Source organism: Sus scrofa, chromosome 17, assembly GCF_000003025.6.
Source record: "Sus scrofa isolate TJ Tabasco breed Duroc chromosome 17, Sscrofa11.1, whole genome shotgun sequence".
Lineage (NCBI taxonomy): Eukaryota > Metazoa > Chordata > Mammalia > Artiodactyla > Suidae > Sus > Sus scrofa.
Window position 1 is genome coordinate 40232739 of NC_010459.5, and position 27132 is coordinate 40259870.

At 39.5% G+C, this 27132-nt stretch overlaps 1 protein-coding gene across 9 annotated transcripts in view; it reads right to left on the bottom strand.

The window, feature by feature from the left end:
- The window catches only part of RBL1 (RB transcriptional corepressor like 1), a 78105-nt gene that overhangs the window by 31525 nt on the left and 19448 nt on the right, over positions 1–27132 (bottom strand). For 3 of the 9 annotated variants that reach the window (XM_021077347.1, XM_021077343.1, XM_021077350.1), the window contains 11 exons: positions 26721–26785; positions 26491–26619; positions 26220–26380; positions 23288–23337; positions 22520–22706; positions 20994–21160; positions 15650–15762; positions 15363–15466; positions 5741–5878; positions 4301–4480; positions 1340–1472 (listed from right to left, as the gene is read on the bottom strand). In XM_021077347.1, coding sequence (XP_020933006.1) covers positions 1340–1472; positions 4301–4480; positions 5741–5878; positions 15363–15466; positions 15650–15762; positions 20994–21160; positions 22520–22706; positions 23288–23337; positions 26220–26380; positions 26491–26619; positions 26721–26785 — 1427 coding nt within the window. The remainder of the gene's footprint in view (positions 1–1339; positions 1473–4300; positions 4481–5740; positions 5879–15362; positions 15467–15649; positions 15763–20993; positions 21161–22519; positions 22707–23287; positions 23338–26219; positions 26381–26490; positions 26620–26720; positions 26786–27132) is intronic. The other 6 variants (XM_021077349.1, XM_021077346.1, XM_021077351.1 and 3 more) reach the window with 3 other exon arrangements.

Consider the following 27132-nt stretch of genomic DNA (forward strand, 5'->3'; position numbering starts at 1 on the left):
ATGTTGAAATAAATTATTACATGAGGGAGAAAAAAAAAAAAAAGCCCACTATGAGGTACCACCTTACACCAGCCAGAATGGCCATCATCAAAAAGTCTACAAACATGGGAGTTCTCATCGTGGTTCACTGGTTAACGAATTCGACTAGGAACCATGAGGTTTCAGGTTCGATCCCTGGCCTTGCTCAGTGGGTTAAGGATCCAGCATTGCCATGAGCTGTGGTGTGGGTCACAGATGAAGCTCAGATATGGTGTTGCTGTGGCTCTTGTGTAGGCTGGCAGCTACAGCTCCAATTAGACCCCTAGCCTGGGAACCTCCATATGCCATGGGTGCAGCCCTGAAAAGACAAAAAAAAAAAAAAAAAAGAAAAGAAAAAATTCTACAAACAATAAGTGCTAGAGGATGTGAGAAAAAGGAACCTTATTACACTGTCAGTGGGAATGTAAATTGGTGCAACCACTGTGGAAAATAGTACAAGATTCCTCAGAAAGCTAAAAATAGAACTACCATTTGATCCAGCAATCCCACTCCTGGGCATCTATCCAAAGAAAACTATGACTCGAAAAGACACATGTACTCTGATGTTCATTGCAGCACTATTTGCAATAGGCAAGACATGGAACCCTAAATGTCCATTGACAGAGGAGTGGATCAAGAAGATGTGGTACATATACACAATGGAATATTACTCAGCCATTAAAAGGAAAGAAACAACAGCATTTGTAGCAACATGGATGGACCTAGAAATCATGAGGCTAAGTGAAGTCAGTCAATCAGACACCAACATCAAATGCTATCACTTACATGTGGAATCTAAAAAAAAGGACACAATGAACTTCTTTGCAGAACAGATACTGACTCACACTTTGAAAAACCTATGGTTTCCAAATTAGACAGGTTGTGGGGTGGGGGGGATGCACTGAGGGTTTGGGATGGAAATGCCTTAAAATTTGGTTGTGATGATTGTTGTACACCTATAATGTAATAAAATTCACTAATTAAAAAAAGAAAAGAAAAAGTAGGTATTTAGCTTCAATAGTTTTCCACTAGTATTGAGGAAAAGTTGTATGTATTTATGAATAGGCCAAAATACCATTTCTAAAATAACTGATATTGCAATTAAAAAAAATAGATTATATTCCAAATCAGAGTGAAAATCTTATTATACAATGAATCATACAGGGTTGCTGGCATAAACATTAATCCTCTTTTAAATACTGATTTTAAAAAATTAGACTTCTTAATAATATATTAGGCAAGACTTGAAATTTTCTCTGGAAAAAAAAAAAAAAAAAGGACCTTTGTTATTTTTTCATTGTTTTACCAAGGCTGAACGTACCCTTTCGAAGACTCCCACTGTCAGTCCGAACTTCTTTGACTCGTGGATGCATGAGAGGAGACATTGGCATCATGGGAAGATGTCCTTGTACATTTCCCCCATTTCCTGTTTCAAAATTATTTGGGAATATAACCTGCAGAAAACAAAAATGCTTTGCTTTACATACAGTAAAACCCACTGATCAAAACATAACAGAAAAAATGAGAAAAAAGTCTTAACTTTTTCACTATTTATATCCCTTTCTTCTTTTTTACTATTTACATCCCTTTCTTCTTTACAAAATATAAAAACTCACATTAAGTGCTCAATAGTTAATGTTGTTAAAGGTATGTAAAGAGTTCATCTCACTTAACTTTATATCTAGTTAAGTGTACTGGCCACTAGAAGTAAATCTATAAGGCAGGGACTATTCTTCTTCACTTAGGGATGAGAAAATTGAGGCACTAAATATGAAATCTGCCCAAGGACACACTACTGCTAAGTATTAGAGGAAAGGCTTCTACCCAAATCCTTTTCCTTCAATTTCATAGCTTTCTTCACTTTCCAAATAGATTTATAATGGCTATATTGATGAATACTAATTAGTGCCCAACTAATCACTGTCTACATCAAAAGACCAAAGAAGCATGGAAGAGAGATTTCAAAAAATTATCTTCTTGGAAGTTCCCACATGGCACAGCAGGTTAAGGATCTGGCATCGCTGCAGCTGTGGCGTGGGCCACAACTGTGGCACAACTTCAGTCTCTAGCCCAGGAACTTCCACATGCCATGGCTGCAGCAAAAAAAAAAAAACAAAAACAAAAACCCAAGAAACCAAAAAAAAAAACCCCCAAACCCAAATCATCTTCCTGGAGTTCCCTGGTGCCTCAGTAGGTTAAGGATATGGCAATTCCTGGGCCCAGGAACTTTCGCATGCCAGGCATGTAGAAAAAAAAGAAAAGATCTTTTCAGTTCTTCCTAGTCTTAAGAAATTCTTCTAGTAGTTTGAGATTAGTGAAAAATCAAGATTAATGAAGTAATAAGGAGAGGAAAAACAAACGATATATAGACAGGAGTTAAAAAAAAAATACCAACGAAGCGGAGGGAGGAGTTCCTGCTGTGGCTCCATGAGGATGCAGGTTTGATCCCTGGCCTCTCTCAGTGAGTTAAGGATCTGGCATTGCCATGAGCTGTAGAGTAGCTCACAGATGCGGCTCAAATCCTGCTTTGCTGTGGCTCTGGCATAGGCTGGCAGCTACAGCTCTGATTGGACCCCTAGCCTGGGGACTTCCATATGCCATGGGTGCAGCCCTAAAGAGACGAAAAAAGACAAAAACAAAACAAAACAAAAACAAAGAAGTGGAGGGGGAAAAAATAAATTCCTACATGATACTAAACTTAAACACGATTTTTTTTTTATTTTTAGGGCCACATCTGTGGCATACGAAAGTTCCCATGCTAGGGCTCAAATCAGAGCTGTGGCTGCCCGCCTATGCCACAGAGCCACAGCAACGTAGGATCTGAGTTGAGTCTGTGACCTACACCACAGCTCATGGCAATTCGGATCCTTAGCCCACTGACAGGAGCCAGAGACTGAATCCACATCCTCATGGATACTAGTCAGATTCACTACTGCTGAGCCACAATGGGAACTCCAAATGTGCAATTTATGTGTATTAGGCAGAAGCTTTTGGCCTCTTTATTCTAAATACTACGAATGAAAATTGTTTAATTTTTTAAATAGAAATTTGAAAAATTTTAAATGATGGGATTAATGCTTTCTTAGCTCCGATAACAAAAACATAAGCAAAAGAAAAAAAATACATAAACTGGCTATCATTAAAATTAAAAATTTCTGCTTTTCAGGAAAGTGAAAAAACAACCCACAGAAAGGGAGAAAAGTTTTACCAATCATATACTGGATAAGAGAGTGTATCTAAAATATGTAAAGAACTCCTGGAGTGGAGTTCTTTATATATTGGGGTGGAGTCGGTATGGAGAAACTAAAATCTTGGAGTTCCCGTCGTGGCACAGTGGTTAACGAATCCGACTAGGAACCATGAGGTTTCGGGTTCGGTCCCTGCCCTTGCTCAGTGGGTTAACGATCCGGCGTTGCCGTGAGCTGTGGTGTAGGTTGCAGACACGGCTCGGATCCTGCGTTGCTGTGGCTCTGGCGTAGGCCAGTGGCTACAGCTCTGATTCAACCCCTAGCCTGGGAACCTCCATATGCCGCGGGAGCGGCCCAAGAAATAGCAACAACAACAACAACAACAAAGACAAAAAAGACAAAAAAAAAAAAAAAAGAAACTAAAATCTTTATACACTAATGATAGGAATGTTAAATGGTGCAGCCACTTTGGATAAGTTTGACAGTTCCCCCAAAGCATAAAGAGAGTTACCATATGACCCAGCAATTCCACTGTTAGCCAAATACTCAAGAAAAACGAAAACATATGTCCACACAAAAACTTATTCATGAATGTTCACCACAGCATTGTTCTTAACAGTCAAAAGGTGAAAACCACCCAAGTTCATCCACTGATAAATGAATAAACTAAGTAGTATATCCATGCAATGGAATATTACTAAGCCGTTAAGAAGAAATGAAGTGCTAATACATACAATTTGGACAAACCCTGAAAATATTATTCTAATAAAATAATCCATTATGAAAGGACTGCATATATGATTCCATTTACATGAAATGTCCAGAACATGAAAATCAATAGAGAAGGAGAGTAGATTACCAGTTGCTTAGGGCTAGGAAGAAGATAAGAGAGTAGGGAAGCAAACATTTCTTGTTCCCTCAAGAAATTTAGGTATGTTCCAAAACTGGCAGTAGTGATGACTGCACATATCTACAAATATACTAAAGACTACTGAATTGTTTACTTATGAGTCAACAGCATAGTGTGGGAACTATGTCTCAATAGAGCTATTATTTTATAAAATGATAGGATTATTAGCCTTGCCCTAACTCACTTCTTCACAGGTAGGAACTTTGTTTGCAGAAGCCTGGAGAGCCTCCCACAGCGCAGAATCATGACTCCATGCTAAACTCTCCAAAATCTGTTCTTCGATGCTGTTTAGGTGTTTCACCATGTCCCTGGATAGCCCTTCCTCTGAGCGGATAACCACCTCAATAACCTGGAGAAGAGAAAACTGAGAAAGTAATGTGGTCTCAAGCAGTCAGTTCTACACTAGGCTTGCAGATATGGCTAGCTCTAGTCTTACGGATAACACAGAACCAAGAATATCTTAGAACCATAATTCTATGATTTATTAATATATTTTAACTTATAAAGAAGCTTTTGAGGTCTTTAAAAACTTTCACATACATTTCTGGTTTTCATGTTTTATTTATACATGGAAAACTGAGGCAATGATAGGTGAAACTGGTTGATATCCCAACAGTGGTAGAAGTCAGGTTCCCAATCCAGTGCAATTTTGAATTCACTGCCCATTCTCAGACTACTATTCCAACTTTAGGCATATTCAGGTATAAAAATTCAACTCATCAACTAACTTTTCTAAAATTAATAGTTTGAAAGTAACATAGATGACAAAATATTAACTAAATCATGCCAAAAATGTAATAATAGCATCAGTTTTAAATTCAGACCTTAGGGAGTTCCTGTTGTGGCATAGCAGAAACAAATTCGACTAGGAACAATGAGGTTGTGGGTATGATTCCTGGCCTTGCTCAGTGAGTTAAGGATCCGGCGTTGCCATGAGCTGTGGTGTAGGTCGCAGATGCGGCTCGGATCTGGCATTTCTGTGGCTGTGGCTGTGGCTGTGGCCGACAGCTATAGCTCTGATTTGACCCCTAGCTTGGGAACCTGCATATGCCACATATGCAGCCCTAAAAAGCAAAAAAAAAAAAAAAAAAAAAAAAAAATCAGATCTTAGGTAACATTAAATATTACTAGAGATATAACCTCTGTGTTTATAAGAAAAATGTTCTAGCAGAAAAACATTTGCCCATGGCATGCAAAAAGTTCCTGGCCAGGGTTCAAACCCATGCCACAGCAAGCAGAGCCATGGCAGTGACAATGTGGGATCCTTAACCCACTGTGCCACAAGGGAACTCCCAGGCCTTTTCGTTCTCCTGGGAGAAAGAGCTTTTTTGTTCTTCAAGATTATGATTTACATTCATCAAATGGAAAACTAAAAGTTAACTATTTAGTGTCTGGACAAATGTGCAAGTCAGTGATAGAAAAACTCAAGCTGTGAGATTGGCTTAATTTACTGATGCCCTCTCTACTTATCTCTTTTGTCCTTGATCCCACCTCAAAAGGAATATATTTTCAGAATACTTCTTGAAATATTCTCCAGACATCACTACAGTTCACTTCTTCAGCTCTAAGATAAACAGGGTGTTTATGTCAGGCACATCATAATAGAACTCTGCTCTCATCTCACCTTATAAAAATAAAACGGTCGCAGATTAAGAACTTCAATAATCCAGGGGAAAGTACGAGGTGAGCTATAGGCAAAGAGCACAATTTCCAAACAACAGGCCATCAAGGAATGATGAAATATATCCTGCTCTAAAAGAACCTTGGGGAAGAGAAAGGCCACAGTTCAATAAATTTCTCAGCAATTTTAGCCTCTATCATTATAGAAAGAGGACTACAGAAACAAGATAATATAACTTATATAAGTTAAACATTATAAGGTTTTTTTTTGTTTGTTTGTTTTTGTCTTTTGTCCTTTTAGGGCCACACCTGAGGCAGATGGAGGTTCCCAGGCTAGGGGTCTAATCAGAGCTGTAGCTGCTGGCCTACACCAGAGCCACAGCAATGCCAGATCCGAGCTGCATCTGTGACCTACACCACAGCTCCCGGCAAAGCTGGATCCTTAACCCACTGAGCGAAGCCAGGGATCAAACCCGCAACCTCATGGTTCCTAGTCAGATTCGTTTCTGCTGCACCACAATGGAAACTCCATTATAACTTATATAACTATAAAATATAATAGATTATCAGAGATAAAAATCAGAGTTCTTAAACTGGTAAAGAATTTTCTTATAAGATATAATATTGCTCAGTGATAGATCTTAAATTTAGATGAGGCATAGACAACAACCTATTTTGAAATTGGAGCAAACATAAAATAATTAATATTCCCATCAAGAGAAAAGTATAAGAATTGGATCCTTTATTTAAATGAGTTTTATGTCAACTATTTTGCCAACATGAGGGCAAAATTTATTAATCAAAACACTAAAATCAAAGGTATTACTATATCACAGCTAAGACTTTTTAGGAGTTCAGAGAAAGAAATATATTACTAATGAGATAAAGTCCTATTTCATCAGTGAGTTTAACATTTAACATAAGTTGTCAGTTTTATAAATTGGTTTGTTGCCAACCTGTCAAATACCATTTCAAATCAACAAAAAGAAACAGAAAATAGCTTGGATAAAACAAGGAGTTATCTGTAATTACAAACTGTATATGAAACTGAAAGTGGATGAAAAGATGACAAATTACTCAGCAAAAAGTAGGATGGTCAAATGTAAGGGCCTAAAGAGAGACACTTAATAGAATTTGCTCCATGCAATCTGGGGAAATACAGCAACAGGCAGAATGGAAAATACAGCACAGGCAGAATGGAAAGCAAAGGTTAAGCAGGGGCTGACATGGACGGATTATTTAAAGGTTTATAATACTTAGAACTTCTCTGGTCCCCACCTAGAATCCACTCTAACAAGTCAGATGATAAGGCTCTAATCTATCCCAAACAAGGATCCGGAGAATTATTCTCTATAGAAACTGAACTAGTATCAGAGCCTGAGAACACTAGGTATAAAAGAGACTGTGGTTTTTGGTGAAAATCCACCAACTGAATTGTGAGGTCAAGTTTCCCTTCCTTGTTCTGCTCACCAACAGCCAGGCAAGAGATTAGTGGATACTTCTCTAGAGAAACTGAAATATTCCAGACAAGCCTTAAAGACACCAAAAGTCCAGTGTGTCTATACTACATGATCACCTTGAGGCTACTGGACTTGTACTGCCACTCTTTGAACAAAGCTGTTTTGTCAACATAAGGGTTAATTAATGTCTCATTTTTAACGCCTCATTCAAAAGGCAGACATTTGAAAAAAGTCTCCAATTAAAAGGTAAATGTGTAATTCAACATTTGAGGAAAGACTCCAAGTGGAAAACAAAAAGATCAAAACAGGAGTTCCCGTCGTGGCGCAGTGGTTAACGAATCCGACTAAGAACCATGAGGTTGCGGGTTCGGTCCCTGCCCTTGCTCAGTGGGTTAAGGATCCAGAGTTGCCGTGAGCTGTGGTGTAGGTTGCAGACGTGGCTCGGATCCCGCGTTGCTGTGGCTCTGGCGTAGGCCAGTGGCTACAGCTCCGATTCGACCCCTAGCCTGGGAACCTCCATATGCCGCGGGAGCGGCCCAAGAAATAGCAACAATAACAACAACAACAAAAAGACAAAAGACAAAAAAAAAAAAAAAAAAAAGATCAAAACAAATGGAATAGAAATTCAGAGGCAAACACAGGCAACAGAAGAAAACCTCAAAGTAATCTAAGTTGACATCAAAGAATAAGAAAGAGATCTTAGAAATGAAAATATAGTTAAAAAGTTCTTGGGAGTTCCCGTCGTGGCGCAGTGGTTAACGAATCCGACTAGGAACCATGAGGTTGCGGGTTCGGTCCCTGCCCTTGCTCAGTGGGTTAAGGATCCGGCGTTGCCATGAGCTGTGGTATAGGTTGCAGACGTGGCTCGGATCCCGCGTTGCTGTGGCTCTGGCGTAGGCCAGTGGCTACAGCTCCGATTCGACCCCTAGCCTGGGAACCTTCATATGCCGCGGGAGCGGCCCAAGAAATAGCAACAACAACAACAACAAAAGACAAAAAGACAAAAAAAAAAAAAAAAAAAAAATGTAAATATAGCTAAAATAAAAAGTTCTTGGGAGTTCCCGTTGTGGCACAGTGGTTAACGAATCCAACTAGGAATCATGAGGTTTCGGGTTTGATCCCTGGCCTTGCTCGATGGGTTAATGATCCGGCATTGCCGTGAGCTATGGTGTAGGTTGCAGACGAGGCTCGGATCCTGCGTTGCTCTGGCTCTGGCATAGGCCGGCGGCTACAGCTCCGATTCGACCCCTAGCCTGGGAACCTCCATATGCCGCAGGAGCGGCCCAAGAAAAGGCAAAAAGACAAAAAAATAAATAAATAAATAAAAATAAAATAAAAAGTTCTTTAGAACTGGTTAATGAAAAGTTGAGTAAATATCCTTAGAAGTAGAACAAAAGACAAAGAAATGGAAAATAAGAGGAGAAAATAAGAGGGTAATCCAGAAGATCCTTTATCTAAATAATAAAAGCTCCAGAAAAAAACAAATCAGTGGGCAATACATTATCTAAGAAGTAATTCAATAGGAGTTCCTGGAGTTCCCGTCGTGGCGCAGTGGTTAACGAATCCGACTAGGAACCATGAGGTTGCGGGTTCGGTCCCTGCCCTTGCTCAGTGGGTTAACGATCCGGCGTTGCCGTGAGCTGTGGTGTAGGTTGCAGACGCGGCTCGGATCCCGCATTGCTGTGGCTCTGGCGTAGGCCGGTGGCTACAGCTCCGATTCAACCCCTAGCCTGGGAACCTCCATATGCCGCGGGAGCGGCCCAAGAAATAGCAACAACAACAACAACAAAAGACAAAAAGACAAAAGACAAAAAAAAAAAAAAAAAATAGGAGTTCCTGTCATGGCTCTGTGGAAATGAATCTGAGTAGTATCCATGAGGACGCAGGTTCGATCCCTGGCCTCTCTCAGTGGGTTAAGGACCTGGCATTGCCCTGAGCTGTGGTGTGGGTCACAGATGTGGCTTGGATCTGGCATTGCTGTGGCTATGGAGCAGGCTGGCAGCTACAGCTCCAATTCGACCCCTAGTCTGGGAACCTCCATATGCCATGAGTGCAGCCCTAAAAAGACAAGAAAGAAAGAAAGAAGGAAGGAAGGAAAGAAGGAAAGAAAGAAAGAAGGAAGGGAGGGAGGGAGGGAAGAAGGAAGGAAGGAAGGAAGGAAGGAAGGAAGGAAGGAAGGAAGGAGGAAAGGAAGAAAGGAAGAAAGGAAGAAAGGAAGAGAGAGAGAGAAAGAAAGAGAAAGAAAGAAACAGACCAAGAACTACAGGACATATTTCTGGACTAAAAGAGCAATTCTGTATGAATGCCCAACACATGAATGAAAAGATCCACAATTAAGGCACTTTATTATAAATTTCAGAACATTAGTGATAAAAGGAAGACACTATGATCCCAGAAAGTAAAAACAGATCACATACCAATACTAAGAATTAGAATGCTACTGGGTTTCTAATTAGCAATACTGAAACCTAGAAGATAATGGAGCAAAGCCTGCAAAATCACACAAGAAAATGATTGTCAATCTAGAATTTAATACCCAGACAACTATTAACCAAGTGTGAGTCTAAAATAAGATATGTAATATTTGTAAAAAGAGACTTAAAAGAAGGTAAGCTTTCGGAATTCCCGTCGTGGCACAGTGGTTAACGAATCCGACTAGGAACCATGAGGTTGCGGGTTTGGTCCCTGCCTTTGCTCAGTGGGTTAAGGATCCGGCGTTGCCGTGAGCTGTGGTGTAGGTTGCAGACTCGGCTCGGATCCCGAGTTGCTGTGGCTCTGGCGTAGGCCAGTGGCTGCAGCTCCGATTCGACCCCTAGCCTGGGTACCTCCATATGCCGTGCAAGCGGCCCAAAGAAATAGCAAAAAGACAAAAAAAAAAAAAAAGAAGGTAAGCTTTCAATACTTTACTTGCACTTATAAAATGTCTACACCAGTGGATTATAAAGTCTTATATGTATAGAGTAACACCTAGAGTAACCACTAAAAAAAAAAATTTGTTGGTACAACACTGTAAATCAACTATACTTTTATTTAAAAAAAGACTAAAAACAAAAAAACAAAAAAATTTATATAGGAGTTCCCTTGTGGCACAGCAGGATGACGATGAGGCATTGTCACTGCAGCAGCTTGGGTTGCTGCAGTGGCACAGGTTTGATCCCTGGCCCAGGAACAATTCCTGGCCTGGGAACTTGCATATATGAAACAGACATAGCCAAGAAGAAATTTATACAAAGATATATAGTCTAAAAATGTTCAAAGTAACCCACAGGAAAGTAGGAAAAAGAAAACAGAAAAACAAAAGACAAAAACCAGAAAACAAATGCAAAAATGTCACACTTAGGCCCTAACATACCAATAACTAAATGTAAGCCATCTAATTTCACCTATTAAAAGGAAAAGTCTGGGAGTTCCCTCATGGCACAGTGGAAACGAATCCGACTAGGAACAATGAGGTTGTGGGTTCAATCCCTGGCCTCACTCAGTGGGTTAAGGATCTGGCATTGCCATGAGGTATGCTATAGGTTGCAGACACAGCTCAGATCTGATGTTGCTGTGGCTGTGACATAGGCTGGCAGCTGCACCTCTGATTCGACTCGTAGTCTGGGAACCTCCATATGCTGAAGGTTTGGCCCTAAAAAGCAAAAATAAATAGATAAATAATTAAAAGGAAAGTCTGACATAGTAGATTAAAAAAAAAAAAAAATGGAGTTCCTGTCATGGCGCTGCGGTAACAAATCTGACTAGTATCCATAAGGATGCAGATTCGATCCCTGGCCTCACTTAGTAGGTTAAGGATCTGGCATCGCCATGAGCTGTGGTGTAAGTCACAGACATGGCTCATATTTTGTGTTGCTGTGGCTGTGGTGCAGGCTGGCAACTGTAGGTATAATCTGACCCCTAGCCTGGGAACTCCCATATGCCATGGGTGTGGCCCTAAAAAATAAAAACAAACAAAATTCTTGGTGTGTCTTCTTTTGGAAGCACCTGTTCTACGAGCCTGAGAAAAGGCCAGGCTACAGCACCGTATGGTTCAGTCCTACCAAAAAACCCCTAAAAAATTTTAACTATTCAACTATATACTGCCTATAAGAAACTTACTTTAGGAGTTCCCGTAGTCACTCAGTGGAAACGAATCTGACTAGCATCCATGAGGATGCAGATTAGCTCCCTGGCATCGCTCAGTGGGTTAAGGATCTGGCATTGCCACAAGCTGTGGTGTAGGTAGCAGACATGGCTCGGATCCCACATTGCTGTGGCTGTGGCACAGGCCGGCAGCTATAGTTCCAATTTGACCCCTAGCCTAGGAACCTCCATACGCCACAGGTGCAGCCCTGAAAAAAAAAGACAAAAAAAAAAAAAAAAAAAAAAAAAAGAAACTTACGTTGAAGGTAATGATACAGGTTACAGGTAGAATGAAAGTAAAACAATAAAAAAAGAGGAGTTCCCTGGTGGCCTAGCAGGATAAGGATCAGGTGTTGTCACTGCTGTGGCATGGGTTTGGTCCCTGGCCCAGGGAACTTCTACAAGCCACAGGCGCAGGCAAAAAAAAAAAAAAAAAAAAAAAAAAAAAAGGAAAAAGATATACAAGCACACCTTGAAGATACTGTGTGTTTGGTTCCAGACCACTGCAATAAAGTGAATATGGCAATAAAGCAAATAGCACAATGAAGTGAGTCACACCAATTTGGGGGGGCTTCTCAATGCATATAAACATTATTTTGAGTTCCTAACTGTGGTGCAGTGGGTTAATGACTGGCTTAGCTCTGCAGAGGTGCCAGTTCAACTCCTGGCCCAGAACAGTAGGTTAAGGATCTGGTGTTGCTACAGCTGTGGCAGAGGTCACAGCTGTGGCTGGGATTTGATCCCTGACCTAGGAACTTCCACAGGCTGAGAGGGCGGTCGAAAATGAAAAAAAAAAAAAAAAGGAATAAAAACAGTTACGTTTACACTATACTGTAGTCTATTAGTGTGCAACAGCATTACGTCTAAAAAAATACCTTAATTAAAAAATACTTTAGTGGGTTCTCATTGTGGCGCAGCAGAAATGAATCTGACTAGGAACCATGAGGTTGCAGGTTTGATCCCCAGCCTCACTCAGTGGGTTAAGGATCTGGCTTTGCCGTGAGCTGTGGTGTAGGTCACAGACAAGGCTTGGATCTGGCGTTGCTGTGGCTGTGGCGTAGGCTGGCAGTTGTAGTTCTGATTCAGTCCTTAGCCTGGGAACCTCCATGTGCCATGGGTGTGGCCCTAAAAGGCAAAAAACAAAAAACTTTAGGAGTACCCACTGTGGCACAATGGGTTAAGAACCCCACTTCAGTGGTTTGGGTTACAGTGGAGGTGTAGGTTTGATCCCTGGCCCAGCACAGTGGGTTAAAGATCTGGCATTGCCACAGCTGTGGTGCAGTTTGTAGCAGTAGCTCAGATTCAGTCTCTGGCCCCAGAACTTCCATGTGCCACAAGTACAGTCAAAAAAATTAAAAAAAACCATTTTATCACTAAAAAATGTTAAACATCATATGAGGCTTCAGTGAGTTGTAATCTTTTTTTTTTTTTTTTGTCTTTTTGCTGTTTCTTGGGCCGCTCCCGCAGCATATGGAGGTTCCCAGGCTAGGGGTCAAATCGGAGCTGTAGCCGCCAGCCTACGCCAGAGCCACAGCAACGCGGGATCCAAGCCGAGTCTGCAACCTACACCACAGCTCACGGCAACGCCAGATCGTTAACCCACTGAGCAAGGGCAGGGATCGAACCCACAACCTCATGGCTCCTAGTCGGATTCGTTAACCACTGCGCCATGACAGGAACTCCCAGTGAGTTGTAATCTTTTTGCAATAAATTCCTAGCCTGGGAACTTTCATATGCTGTGGGTGTGGCCCTAAAAAGCCAAATAAAGAAGAAAAAAAAGTTTATGATATTGCAAGAATTAGCAAAACATGATACAGAGAAAAAGTGAGATAATGCTATTAAAAAATGGCACCAGTAGCTTTGCTTGACGCAAGGTTGCCACAAACCTTTAACTTATAAAAAATTTGTCATCTGCATAGTGAAATAAAGTCAAGAACAATAAAACCAGGTATGCCTGTATCATATAAGCATTACCCAAAAGAAAGTAGGAGTGGCTAATATGTAAACATCAGCCAGATGACTTCAGAACAGACAATAACCAGATTCAAAGAGGGACATTCTGTCATGATAAAATGATTAATTCACCAAGGGGACAGTAATCTTAATGCCTATGCATCAAACAACAGAGCTTCAAAATAGATAAATTAAAAAGATATGATAGAACTGAAAGGAGAAAGAGATAAATCCACAATTTTATTTGGAGACTTCAATACCCTTCTCTCTTCTTAACAACTGATAGAACTAGACCAAAAATTAGCAAGGACATAGAATTCAACACCACCATTAGCCAACAGGACAGAAATGATATTTACAAGAACACTCCACCCAAACAACAGGAGAATATACATTCTTTTCAAGTGCCTGGAATATTTATGAAGATAACCCATATCCTGAGTCACAGAATAAATCCCAACAAATGTAAAAGAAATGAACTCATAAAAAGTGTATTATAAAACTACAGATATGGGGAGTTCTCGTCGAGGCACAGTGGTTAACGAATCCGACTAGGAACCATGAGGTTGCGGGTTCGGTCCCTGCCCTTGCTCAGTGGGTTAACGATCCGGCGTTGCCGTGACCTGTGGTGTATGTTGCAGACGCGGCTCGGATCCCGCGTTGCTGTGGTTCTGGCATAGGCTGGCAGCTACAGCTCCGATTCAACCCCTAGCCTGGGAACCTCCATATGCTGCGGGAGCGGCCCAAGAAATGGCAAAAAGACAAAAAAAAAAAATAATAATAATAATAAAAAAACCCTACAGATATGGAAAACAAATTAGTGGCTAAAGAGAGTGACTGTCATTTAAGAAGGGGTAGCATGAAGGAGATCTTTGTGGTAACGGAACAGTTCTCTACCTTGATTTTGTGGTAGTTACCTAATCTACACCTGATACAATGGTAAAGAGGGAGATACATGCTTTGTTCCAATGTCCATTTCCTGGTTTTGCTATTATACTATGTAAAATGTTACCACTGGGGCAACTGGATACTTGGGATCCCTCTGTACTACCTTTGCAACTTTCTGTGAATCTATAATTATTTCAAAATAAAAAGTTGAAAATGTACTTCTTTCTCAGGAAGTTATGGGAGCATATGATCTATCAAACATCAGTAAATCACAGAAAAGAAAGACAGAATCCAGGAAAAATGAGGAACCAACATATAAGCAAATTGCCAAGGTGCAAAGACAAATTTTATTGCAACAGTTGTGCAGCAGCCCCAAACATCAATCTGTCCCTACTGGAACTGAATGTCAGAAGGCTCCATGGAGTTCCCGTCGTGGCGCAGTGGTGAACGAATCTGACTAGGGACCATGAGGTTGCGGGTTCAGTCCCTGCCCTTGCTCAGTGGGTTAACGATCTGGTGTTGCCGTGAGCTGTGGTGTAGGTTGCAGACTCGGCTCGGATCCCACATTGCTGTGGCTCTGGCATAGGCCGGAGGCTACAGCTCCAATTTGACCCCTAGCCTGGGAACCATATGCTGCGGGAGCGGCCCAAGAAACAGCAAAAAGACAAAAAAAAAAAAAAAAAAAAAAAAAAAAAAAAAAAAAGAAGAAGAAGGCTCCAAAAGTGAGATGGGAGATAAGGAGGAGGAAACAGAGATCATATGATAAGTTTGACTTTTTTTAAAAAATTCCTTTAGGTACAGTGATCAGAGTTGATCAAACATCCCAAAATGAAGTAATTAAAGAAAAAAACTGCCAACAAATTATTACATAAAAATCCCTGAGAGGTATGCCCACATATCTTAATTATCAGCTGGCTTAACAGTTGGGTGATTTCATTATTAGCTAGATAGGGATAAAGGACAAAAAAAGGGCCCAAACGTAAAGTATAATGATGGTGTACCAAGGACAAATTTCATGTATTTCACACTTTTGCCTAGAGGCAGCTAGCACTAGATGTGCCAAAGACAAGTAAACACGTCATCTTGGCTAAGTTTGCCATTAACTGATGACCCCCACAATGAACTGCAGAGACTCTCAATATACTGCTTCCAGGCTTAGGATCTGTGGACCTTGCCAGTGGCTGGGAGAGTTAATTTACTTACTGACATATCCATTCCATGAAGTCTTCGTGTTTCTTGAACCATTATGGTCTCTAATATTTTATAATACAAAATTTCTGCAAGCTTTAGTCTGTTTACAGCAAAGTCTATGGGGGGAAATAAAGGGAAAACATGTGCTAATGAAATGCAGCTATTAACTAAAAAACAAAACCTATATAAACTTAAATCTGATGTATTTAAAATGGGAGGGAAAAAACTTGAATTTCTATTTTTGGGGGGACAATTTACCTACTTTCAATGATGTATCAACTTCAGTTTTGTCTACTTACCTATGTGAGATCCTGGCTGTTCATCTGTTGATTGAGTATAGTGTTGGCAGAAAGCCTCTCCTATTCCTTTCACTATTTTCATAATGTTTTCCATAGGATTACGCATACACGACCTATAAAATACAAAAGGAACCTAATTACCAGGAAAAAAAATTGAGACTACCAACATTTCTTTTTCGTTTTTTTAAGGGTTGCAGGTGTGGCACATGGAAGTTTTCAGGTTAGGGGTTGAATCAGCTACGGCTGCCAGCCTACACCACAGACACAGCAACGCCAGAGTCAAGCCACATCTTCAACCTACACCACAGCTCGTGGCAAAGCCAGTCTTAATCCACTGAGCAGAGCCAGAGATTGAACCTGCATCCTCATAGATACTTGCTGAGTTTGTTTCTGCTGAGCCACAGTGGGAACTCCCAAGATTACCAACATTTCTTCTTTCAAGAATTAAGTTTAGTCTTTAATTACCAAAGTCCATATGCTCAGTTGTAAACCTAGATATATAAACACAGCATATTTCAAACCAGCCTATATCCTTTAAATAAAATCATTTTGCATATTGTTTCGGAATTTCACATTAGGGGAGTTAATGTCCTCTAAATCATGCTTCTATTTATATGAAATTCTAGGAAAGGCAAAACTCTAAGGTCAGAAAACATACCAGTGGTTTCCAAAGGCTGGGGATGGTGTAGGAACTGACAACAAAGGGGCATAAATTTGGGGGGACTATACTATGTCTTGATCATGGTGGTAATGGTTATACATCTGTATGCATTTGTCAAATGTGATACGATTGTACAGTAAAAAGGATGACTTGTATATAAATTATATTTCAATAAGCCTTTTTTAAGAAAAACAGAACAATGATATGGCAGTGTTTATGTATATATTGTGCAACTGTATGTAGTTGTTACCAAAGCCAAAAGAATAACAAATTTAAAAAAACAGAAAACTAAAAAGGAGGATATTTGACAAGAAGCAATTAACCTTGTTACTTTTATATTAACTCTTGTTAGTTTTCTGTTATTCAAACACAGAATACAGGTCTTAATTCAGAAATGACAAACAATCCAAGACTATGAGAAAGGATATGATTTGCCCAAAGCCAAACAACTAGTGTAGGGTTCAGGACTCCCAATCCCATGCTCAAAAGACCAGCATCACATGCAGAAAGGTAGGTAGCATACATGACAAAAACACTTCATTTTGTTATCAAATTCCTCTGATGTAAAGCTGTGCCTCTTGAGTTATATTTTTGTTCAACTAGGTTGTCTTTTTTATTATGTGGTTGAAAATTTTTAAGTGTATATCATTGTGAGCTATGTGCACAACATTGTACATTACTGTACACCTCTAGAACTTTTCATCTTTTTTTTTTTTTTTTTTTTGTCTTTTTGCCTTTTCTAGGGCTGCTCCTGCGGCATATGGAGGTTCCCAGGCTAGGGGCTGAATCAGAGCTGTAGCCACCAGCCTATGCCAGAGCCACAGCAACCATGGGATCCGAGCCGCGTCTGCAACCTACACCACAGCTCACGGCAACGCCGGATCATTAACCCACTGAGCAAGGGCAGGGACCGAACCCGAAACCTCATGGTTCCTAGTTGGATTCGTTAAGCACTGCGCCACGACGGGAACTCCAGAACTTTTCATCTTGTATAAACAAAACTCTATACTTGTTTCCCCCTCCCCTGACTCTGGCAACTACCACACTACTTTCTGTTTCTATCAGTCTTACTACTTTAGATATCTCATACAAGAAGAATCATGCAATATTTTTTGTGATTGGTTTATTTTACTTAGCACTATGTTGTCAAGGTTCGTCTACGTTGCACTATGACAGTATTTCCTTCTTTTTAAGGCTGAGTACTATTCTGTTGTACATACTACACTTTCTTCATTCATTCATCAATGGACATTTAGTTTGTTTTTACATCTTGGCTCTTGTGAGTAAAGCTGCAAAGAACTTGGGAGTTTGAGTATCTCTTTGAGATCCTGTTTTCAACTCTTTGGAATATATGCCCAGAAGCAGGATTGCGAGGTCATAAAAATTCTATTTTTAATTATTTGAGAAATCTCTATACTGTTTTCCAAATCAGCTCTACCATTATACAATCCCACCAAAAGAGCGACAATTCTGAATCTCCACACACTCACCAACACTTGTTATTTTCTGGGTTTTTTCTAATGAGTATGAGGAGATATTCCGCCATGATTTTAATTTGCATTTACCTGATGATTAGTGATGTTGAAAATTTTTTCATATGCTTGTTGGCCATTTGTGTGTCTTCTTTGGAGAAATGTCTCTTCAAGTGTTTTGCCTTTTTTAAAAATCAGGTGACTTTAATATATATATTGTAAGAGTTTTTAATATACTCTGGCTATTAACTCCTTCTTTGATACATGGTTTGCAATTATTTTCTCCTATTCCAACAGGTGGCTTTTTCATCCTATTATTTCTCTAGCTGTTCAGAGGTATTTAAGTATGATAGAGTCCCATTTGTCTATTTTTGCTTTTGTTACCTATACTTTTGATGTCATATCCAAGAAATCACTGTCATTTCAATGTCATAAAGCCTTTTCCCCTATGTTTTCTTCTAGTTTAATAGTTTAAGATCTCATGTTTAGTACTTTGATCCATTATGAGTTAAGTTTTTTATATGGTATAAGAGTCCATCTTCATTCTTTTTTTTTTTGTCTTTTTGTTGTTGTTGTTGCTATTTCTTGGGCCGCTCCCTCGGCATATGGAGGTTCCCAGGCTAGGGGTTGAATCGGAGCTGTAGCCACCAGCCTACGCCAGAGCCACAGCAACGCGGGATCCGAGCCGCATCTGCAACCTACACCACAGCTCACGGCAACGCCGGATCGTTAACCCACTGAGCAAGGGCAGGGACCGAACCCACAACCTCATGGTTCCTAGTCGGATTCGTTAACCACTGCGCCACGACGGGAACTCCCCATCTTCATTCTTAAGTATGCGGATATCTAGTTTTCCCGATGTAGACTTGGCACCCTTGTTAAAGATCATTTGATCATATACATGAAGGTTTATGTGGGGATTCTCTACTCTATTACATTGGTGTACATGTCTGTATTTGTGCCACTACTATACGGTTTTGATTACTGTAGCTTTGTATGGTGTTTTGAAACCAGAAATGTGCAGCCTCCAGCTTTGTACTTCTTTCTCAAGATTATTTTGTCTATTAAAAGTCCTTTGAGGAGCTCTCTTGTGGCACAACGGGTTGAGGATCTGGCACTGTCACTGCCGTGGCTTGGGTCACTGCTGTGGTGTGGGTTTGATCCTGGCCTGGAAATTTCCATATGCTACAGACACACACACACACACACACACACACACACACACACACACAAAAGGTCCTTTGACATTCCATATGAATTTTAGATTATGAATTTTAGATTTTTTTTCTATTTGTAAAAAAATGCCATTGGGATTTTGATAGGGATTGTATTGAATGTGTAGATTGCTCTAGGTAATATGGACAAACAATATTAAATCTTCTAATCCATAAGAACGGCATGTTTTCCACTTATTTGTTTCTAAGGTCTTTGTCTTTTGCAGTCTATGTTTTCTTCTTTCCTACCTTTTCTTGTTCTATAAAATGTTTGCATAGTTGCTTTACCATTTCTTTTTTAACTTGTTCATGCTGAATGGGTAGTTTAGTCCAGATCTATTTATTCAAATGCTATGAGGGCAGATCTTCATGAGTCTTCTACTTTATCTGCAATCTACTTATCTTTGAGCTATGATTGAGGTTGGGGATTGTTCTGTACACTTTTCTGCAGATTAAGGTTTGGGGACCAGGGGGAGAGTTCAGATTGTGCTGTGTTCAGCTTCTGCAGGAACACCAGGACTCTGCTTTCTCTTCTGAGATTTAGTTAAATGTCCCCATTCCGGGGTTCATTATACCTATGTCAGGGATATCTTCTAATTCTATGAGGACCTTTCCCCAAATCAGCTAGCAACTTTGGAAAATGGCAGGTCTTCGGAATTTTTCCCTATTTCTGCTGTTATCTGCTTGGTGGTACACAGGAACTTTCAATTTGGGAGGTTTACAGCTTTTTACCCATCTGCCTACTCACTCCATTTGTTTCTCTCTACACCTGGGGTATTAATGAGCATTCGCAAGGTCGTAGCAATATAACCTTCTTCCCCAATAATACCTCTTGGGGAGGGACATACCAGAATCATCCATTTCTTAACTACCACTTGGGAAAGTTATAGCATAAAATCATATCCCTCTCCTCATTTGGTTGCTGCTGATAAAATAGTTTACTGATATCTACTAATTTCTTATTTCATAAGGTATTAGGAAAGAAGGTTCTCTGATCTGGCCTCACTTTATCATCTTTACTAGGATATATGCTTCTTTTTTTTAAACAACTCCATAAAATTTCATTTTATGGCTATATCATCAATATGTAACCAGTCTCCCATTTGCTAGACGTTTAGATTGAATCCATTTAACGTCAATGTAAAAAGAAAAAAACAGTAATACATAATTTAAGGGGGTTACCAGGGTGGAATGTCAGACCTAAATATCCTTTAAGAAGGATTTAAACTTGAAAGTCTATAATAATACAAAATATAATTTATATCTAATTTTTAAGAGGTACTTCTGATTTCAGTTCAATATACTTTTTGTTTTTTTTTTGTTTTTTTTTTTTACTTTTTAGGGCTGTACCCACAGCATATGGAAGTTCCCAGGCTAAGGGTCAAATCTAAGCTGTAGCTGCTGGCCTACACCACAGCCACAACAATGAGGGATCCGAGTGGCATCTGCCATGTACACCACACTTCATGGCAATGCTGGATCCCTTAACCCACTGAGCAAGGCCAGGGATTGTACCCACATCCTCATGGATACTAGTCAGATTTGTTTCCATTGCGCCACAAAGGGAACCCTTAGGTCAACATACTTTGTGACTGAAATGGTACAATAAAACTTGCCAGATGTAGGTCCACTATTTCCAGAATTCTGAAATACTAAAAAGAGAATGGAATATAGAATCTAATTGAAAAGAGACGTTTAGAAAAATAATAGTGACGTTCCTATCGTGGCTCAGTGGTTAACGAATCCAACTAGGAACCATGAGGTTGCAGGTTCCATCCCTAGCCTTGCTCAGTCGGTTAAGGATCCGGCATTGCCATAAGCTATGGTGTAGGCTGCAGACACGGCTCAGATCCTGCGTTGCTGTGGCTCTGGCATAGGCCAGCGGCTACAGCTCTGATTCCACCCCTAGCCTGGGAACCTCCATGTGCTGTAGGAGCGGCCCTAGAAATGGCAAAAAGACAAAAAATAAAAAATAATAATAATAGTATTGTACTTACTCAAAAATATTAATAAGTTGTTCACTTGGTGCATTTTTCAGTCCAGCCACAATACTCTGTAACCGGCTCACACTTTGGGTGGCTGAAGCAACAGGAGTAATGACTGCTTCTTTTTCTCTTAAGTATCGCCGTCCTGTCAGTGGGGTAGAAGGTGCAAATGATGTTTTCTGTCAGAAAAGAAAAACATGTGAGATTTAAAAAGTTACCTTCTTCCTCAATATGTGTTTAATTCAGAACACATCATCTTTTTTTTTTTTTTTTTTTGTCTTTTTTTGCTATTTCTTTGGGCCGCTCCCACGGCATATGGAGGTTCCCAGGCTAGGGGTTGAATCGGAGCTGTAGCCGCCAGCCTACGCCAGAACCACAGCAACGCGGGATCCGAGCTGCGTCTGCAACCTACACCACAGCTCACGGCAACGCCGGATCCTTAATCCACTGAGAAAGGGCAGGGACCGAACCCACAACCTCATGGTTCCTAGTCGGATTCGTTAACCACTGCGCTAAGACGGGAACTCCCATATCATCTTTTCTACTCACATTTAGTAAGTTACTTTTTCCTCCTCTTCTGGTTACCAACCAAATCTGGAGCAATATTATGCTAATAACATCCTTACATCTGAGTAACACTTTTTCAAAGTGCTTTCTATCTATAATCTCATTTTATCTTTATAACATTCATTTGAAATATAACATACACATTTTCATTTTGCACATGAGGAAACAGGCACAGAAACGTTCAAAAAATTGTTTAAGTAACAGACGTAGTATCAGAGCTGGGACTAAAATTTAGGTTTTTATTTTCTAGACCAATGAATTTTCCATTAGACTTCATCCTCCAACTTACCTCACACATAAAAACAGAAATAAGCCTTGGCTATTATGAATCAAATCCAGAATTATATGACCGAAAGTTTAGGAGAGCACAGTTTGTCATGGGTACGAAGTAAACTAAATTTTAAAGCAGGAGAGCAGTGGGGAGTTCCCGCTATAGCTCAGTGGTAGTGAACCTGACTAGTATCCAAGAGGACACAGGTTCAATCCCTGGCCTCGCTCAGTGGGTTAAGGATCCAGTATTGCCACGTACCGCGGCATAGGTCACAGACTTGGCTCAGGTCCCACATTGCTGTGGCTGTGGTGTAGCATAGCAGCTGAAGCTCCAATTCGACCTGAAACCTGGGAACTTCCATATGCTGCAGACGCTGCCCTAAAAAAAGAAGAAGAAAGAAGAAAAAAGATGTTCGTGGCTAAAGTGATGAAAAGAAAGAATTGTAAGAAAACATAAATCTCTTTTCATGTCAAAGATACAGGCATTCTGGGAAAATATCCAAATATGAAATATAGCAAGAAATGAGGTAAAGCCATGAAATGCCATAGTTTTGAAAATTACCTTATAAAGCTTTCATGGGAAATATGAATTAGTAGAAAAAAACTCAAGATTTAGTCTGAAAGATGCTTCTGCTGTTAGTAGAATCATATACAGAGAGAAAAAGATCAGTCAAGACTGAGGCCAGGCTAGGTTATATTACTTTTTCAAAGTGTTGTTGAAGGTTACATTCCACATTAACCTGTGCTGTCAGTTTCCCTAGTGGGGCATCACCAGTGAACTTTCGAGGAGTTCCAATTTCCTCTTCTGCATCTGCTCCCAAAAAGATCCTCTCATCAAAATCACCAACAGTTAAGACATATTCTTCATACTCCTTGTTCACTGCTTTGCTGAAAAGAGAATTATTTTAAGCTGCTAGAATAAAACTAAGTTACACAATGGCTTTATCTTGACTTGAAGATAGATTTGGAGTCTACAGCCTGGAAAAGCTCATGACTTTCTAGTTTCAATCAACTCTGCCCATCTGACAATATCAGAGGTTCTTATCTGGTCATGGACATTCTTTACATTCACATATACAGCAATAAATAACTTTGAAAGGTGAGTAAAAAGAGAATACATACTCAATATGAAAACTAGTTGAACCCAGTAAATATCTGATCATCAAGGAAACAACTGTGTGTTGCTTTGGAATATAAACACATTCTGAGTTTGCCAACATTTGATTAATGAAAGAATGTAAACTTAAATACAGAAGCCATCTGGTCTGTTTATGAGTTAAGAGCCACTGGTTTCTTAAAGGTACTTAAAGACACTGAGCCTTAGGGATTACACCCATTCAATGCCACCAATGCAGAAGAAACTTGAATTTGGAGGATGTACCTTGATATAACATTTCACTTAACAAACTACAACAAATCATTATTGACAGCTTATGCTATGCTAGATATAATTAGTGCTGGATACTTACCTATTATCAGTAAAACTGGAAAGGTCCAGGAGGCATTCTCCCTTTAAAATCTGAGAAGAAAATATCATTTTATGACATCGTATAAGTAAGCATATTAACATACACACAAAAACATGACATTTATCTAAATTTTCACATTGTTGTTATAAGTAACACCCACACAAAAACAGAATTACTAAATATTTCAGACTAGTATATCTTATTTAGTATGTGAATAAAATATTAAAGAATATTTAAAGTCAATTTTTGAAAATACTTTTGAAGTTAGTCTATAGCAGTGGCTTCCAAATTTTAGTGACCTAACAATCATGTAGGGGAACTTGTTAAAAATGCAGGCTGACAGACCTCTAGTCCTGAACTAAGGCAGTATTGTTTAACAAATTCCCCAAAGTGATTCTGATAAAAGCAGTCTAATTTTATTTATTTTATTTTTTTTTGTCTTTTTGCCATTTTCTTGGGCTGCTCCCGCGGCATATGGAGGTTCCCAGGCTAGGGGTCTAATCGGAGCTGTAGCCGCCGGCCTAAGCCACAGCCACAGCAATGCGGGATCCGAGCCGCGTCTGTGACCTACATCACAGCTCATGGCGATGCCGGATCCTTAACCCACTGAGCAAGGCCAGGGATCAAACCCGAAACTTCATGGTTCCTAGTCGGATTCGATAACCACTGAGCCACAACGGGAATTCCGAAAGCCGTCTAAACACTGGTCTATGGAGAATGAAACTAACATTTAGTGAATAATTATATATGTCAGGCAACAATGAGATCCAGCTGTGTAGCACTGGGAACTATATCTAGTCACTTATGATGGAGAATAATGTGAGAAAAAAGAATCTATACATGTATGTGTGACTGGGTCACCATGCTGTATAGTAGAAAATTGACAGAACACTGTAAACCAGCTATAACGGAAAAAAAAAAAAAAATCATTACATTAATATATATACATATACATCAGGCAAGCAAAAACTTCAAACAGTTTAAAGCTAGTATTACTGGTAAGAGAGGAAAAAAACTACCCTGTTATTACTATTTTCTGTGTATCCACATTTAGACTACTATACATCAGAGGTTGTAAACTCAAATGCTTTCAGGGATCAGGGTTCAACATACATAAACTAAGAGAGCATCCTAAAAGAGGTGGCCATCATTTAGTCTGACAACAGTTACCTATGTAAAAATTCATGTAGAAATTCCAACCCAGTACTGACATAGCTTTTGATTTTTTAAAAATTTTCATATAAAAAGTCTTTATATGTATGTTTAAAATTGAACAAGGAGTTCCCGTCGTGGCGCAGTGGTTAACGAATCCGACTAGGAACCATGAGGTTGCGGGTTCGGTCCCTGCCCTTGCTCAGTGGGTTAACGATCCGGCGTTGCCGTGAGCTGTGGTGTAGGTTGCAGACGCGGCTCGGATCCTGCGTTGCTGTGCCTCTGGCGTAGGCCGGTGGCTACAGCTCTGATTCAACCCCTAGCCTGGGAACCTCCATATGCCGCGGGAGTGGCCCAAGAAATAGCAACAACAACAACAACAACAACAACAACAACAACAACAAAGACAAAAAGACAAAAGACAAAAAATAAATAAATAAATAGATAAATAAATAAATAAATAAAATTGAACAAAATAAAAATTAAATAAAAATTTAAAACACCCTAAACAGACCAAACAAAACACCTGTGGCCCCTGGGCAGGAGGACACTGTCCAAATCAGGATATTTTTGGAGTGAAAGAAGACTCTATGATAATACTTATGCCAAGACAACAGCCAGAACCCAGATATTCCAGGCAAACCAAGATGTATGCTCATCATACCCAGGGGCCACTAGTGCAATACTTTTATAGAGCTCAGCAGACATAATCCTTGAGTTCCTTTAAAAGTTTACTTTGTTAAAAAAAAAAAAAGTTTACTTTGCTAAAGATTAAAGTTTTACAGACAAAGAGCCACTTTAAATACATACACACACACACATGCACAAATTAATATCTGTTGAAAGACTAAATAAAAAAGTATAAGAGAAGAACCCAGTTAGGGAAGACTTTATGTTTAGAAAAATATCTCCTAACAGTATCTGTAAAAAGGGGAACCACAGTGACGACCTAATCCAAATTTCTCTTTTTTAATTAAAAAAAACACCTCAAGGCCTAGTTGGATTAAATGACTCAACACTGGGGAAATAAAAAATTAAGACCCAAAGGCAAAAGCCAATTAATAAATATGTCAAGAGCAAAGTAAGTTAATGAGAAAAAAAAAAATCCATGAGTTTCCAGTGTAGTACAGTGAGTTAAGGAGCTGACACTGTCCCTCAGGCAGCATGGGTTCAATCCCCAGCCCAGTGCAGTGGGTTTAAGGATCTGGTGTTGTTGCAGCTGTGGCTTGGATTTGATCCCTGGTCAGGAACTTCTAGAAGCTGTGGGTGTGGCCAAAAAAAAAAAAAAAAAATCCAGAATGCATGCCAGTATCCCACAAGTGGCTATAAAACTGTAAGGGATTTATAAAACTGTAAGAGATTTTGCTCTACTCATATGGAATAAAGCTACAGTTATTATATATCACCCTACTTTTAGTCAACAGTCAGCAATTACTTAAATTGTGGCACTAAACTAGCCTACTCTGACCTCCTGCTTTTCAAAATTCTTTATAGGTTTACTCTGATGTTTTGTTCTTCATAATTCTTTACCAGAACTTCCTACAGTTGCCACCGACAGTCCATTTACTTGACAGTACATATGACTGGTCATATTCTTCAAAAGTTCAGATTCACACATCACAGAAAATCATAGGACAATTCTGCCTCACAGCAGAGACTGAAATCTGGGACTCTTGACCCTGAGTCCTATACTGTTAAGAAGTTGCTTAAAGTATTGTTTTCCCTTTGAGGCTGCTGCTAATCCCCTAATATCTGAGTCATTTAATTGTAAGTACAGTACCTTCCTGTCAAAGAGTTTTGAAATATATGGCTTAAAATAGTGCTCCTTTATTCCTTTGGCTTCTACTAGAAGTCCGTCATGCAGTTCACACAGTACTGCAATGATGCAGGGAGGCTCCTCAGGAGCCCTAAAGTCAGCAGTATGGAAATCAGATGGTAAACCTAGTTTGACGGGGTATAAAGAGCAATGGAGGGAAAAAGAATATGGTCAACTTTTAAAACTCTTTTTCTAAAAATTGATAATCAGTTTTCAAAAATAAATAAGATCTTACCTTTAAATGATGGATTCAGCAAGTCTCGTCTATTTGGGCATATAATAGCATTGGCAAAAATCAGATCCAAGCAGCACAGAAGTAAATGATAAGAGTTTACTAAATCATCTCCAATCATACGAAAATTACCTTTATATGAAAAAAGAGACATAAAACCCAGAAACCTTTCATGTCAAATAGCACCAAGTTCCCACATTAGAAATATAGAACAATTAAAAGTGTAACCTTACCCTTAGTATAAACAAAGAGTGTCCAACAGAAATTAAAAAGCTCCTTAACACTGCAAGGAATCCTCCTAAAAAAAAGGAGGAAAATGTACTTTTATTTGACTAACTTACTAAATATCATTCCACATGTGTCCCTTAAATTGAAACAGCAAATACAACAAATAGTAAAGTCAAATTACCTATAAACTCCCGTTCACAAAGGCCAGACAATTATGGGTTATTAAATGAAGTTAAAAAGTAGACTTTTAAAAACGCAAATTTCCCTTACTACTCAGCCATAAAAAAGAATAAAATAACACCAATAACAGCAACATGGATGCAACTAGAGATTATTATACAAAGTGAAGTAAGTCAGAAAGAAACAAATACCATATGATATCACTTATATGTGGAATCTAAATGTGACACAAATTAA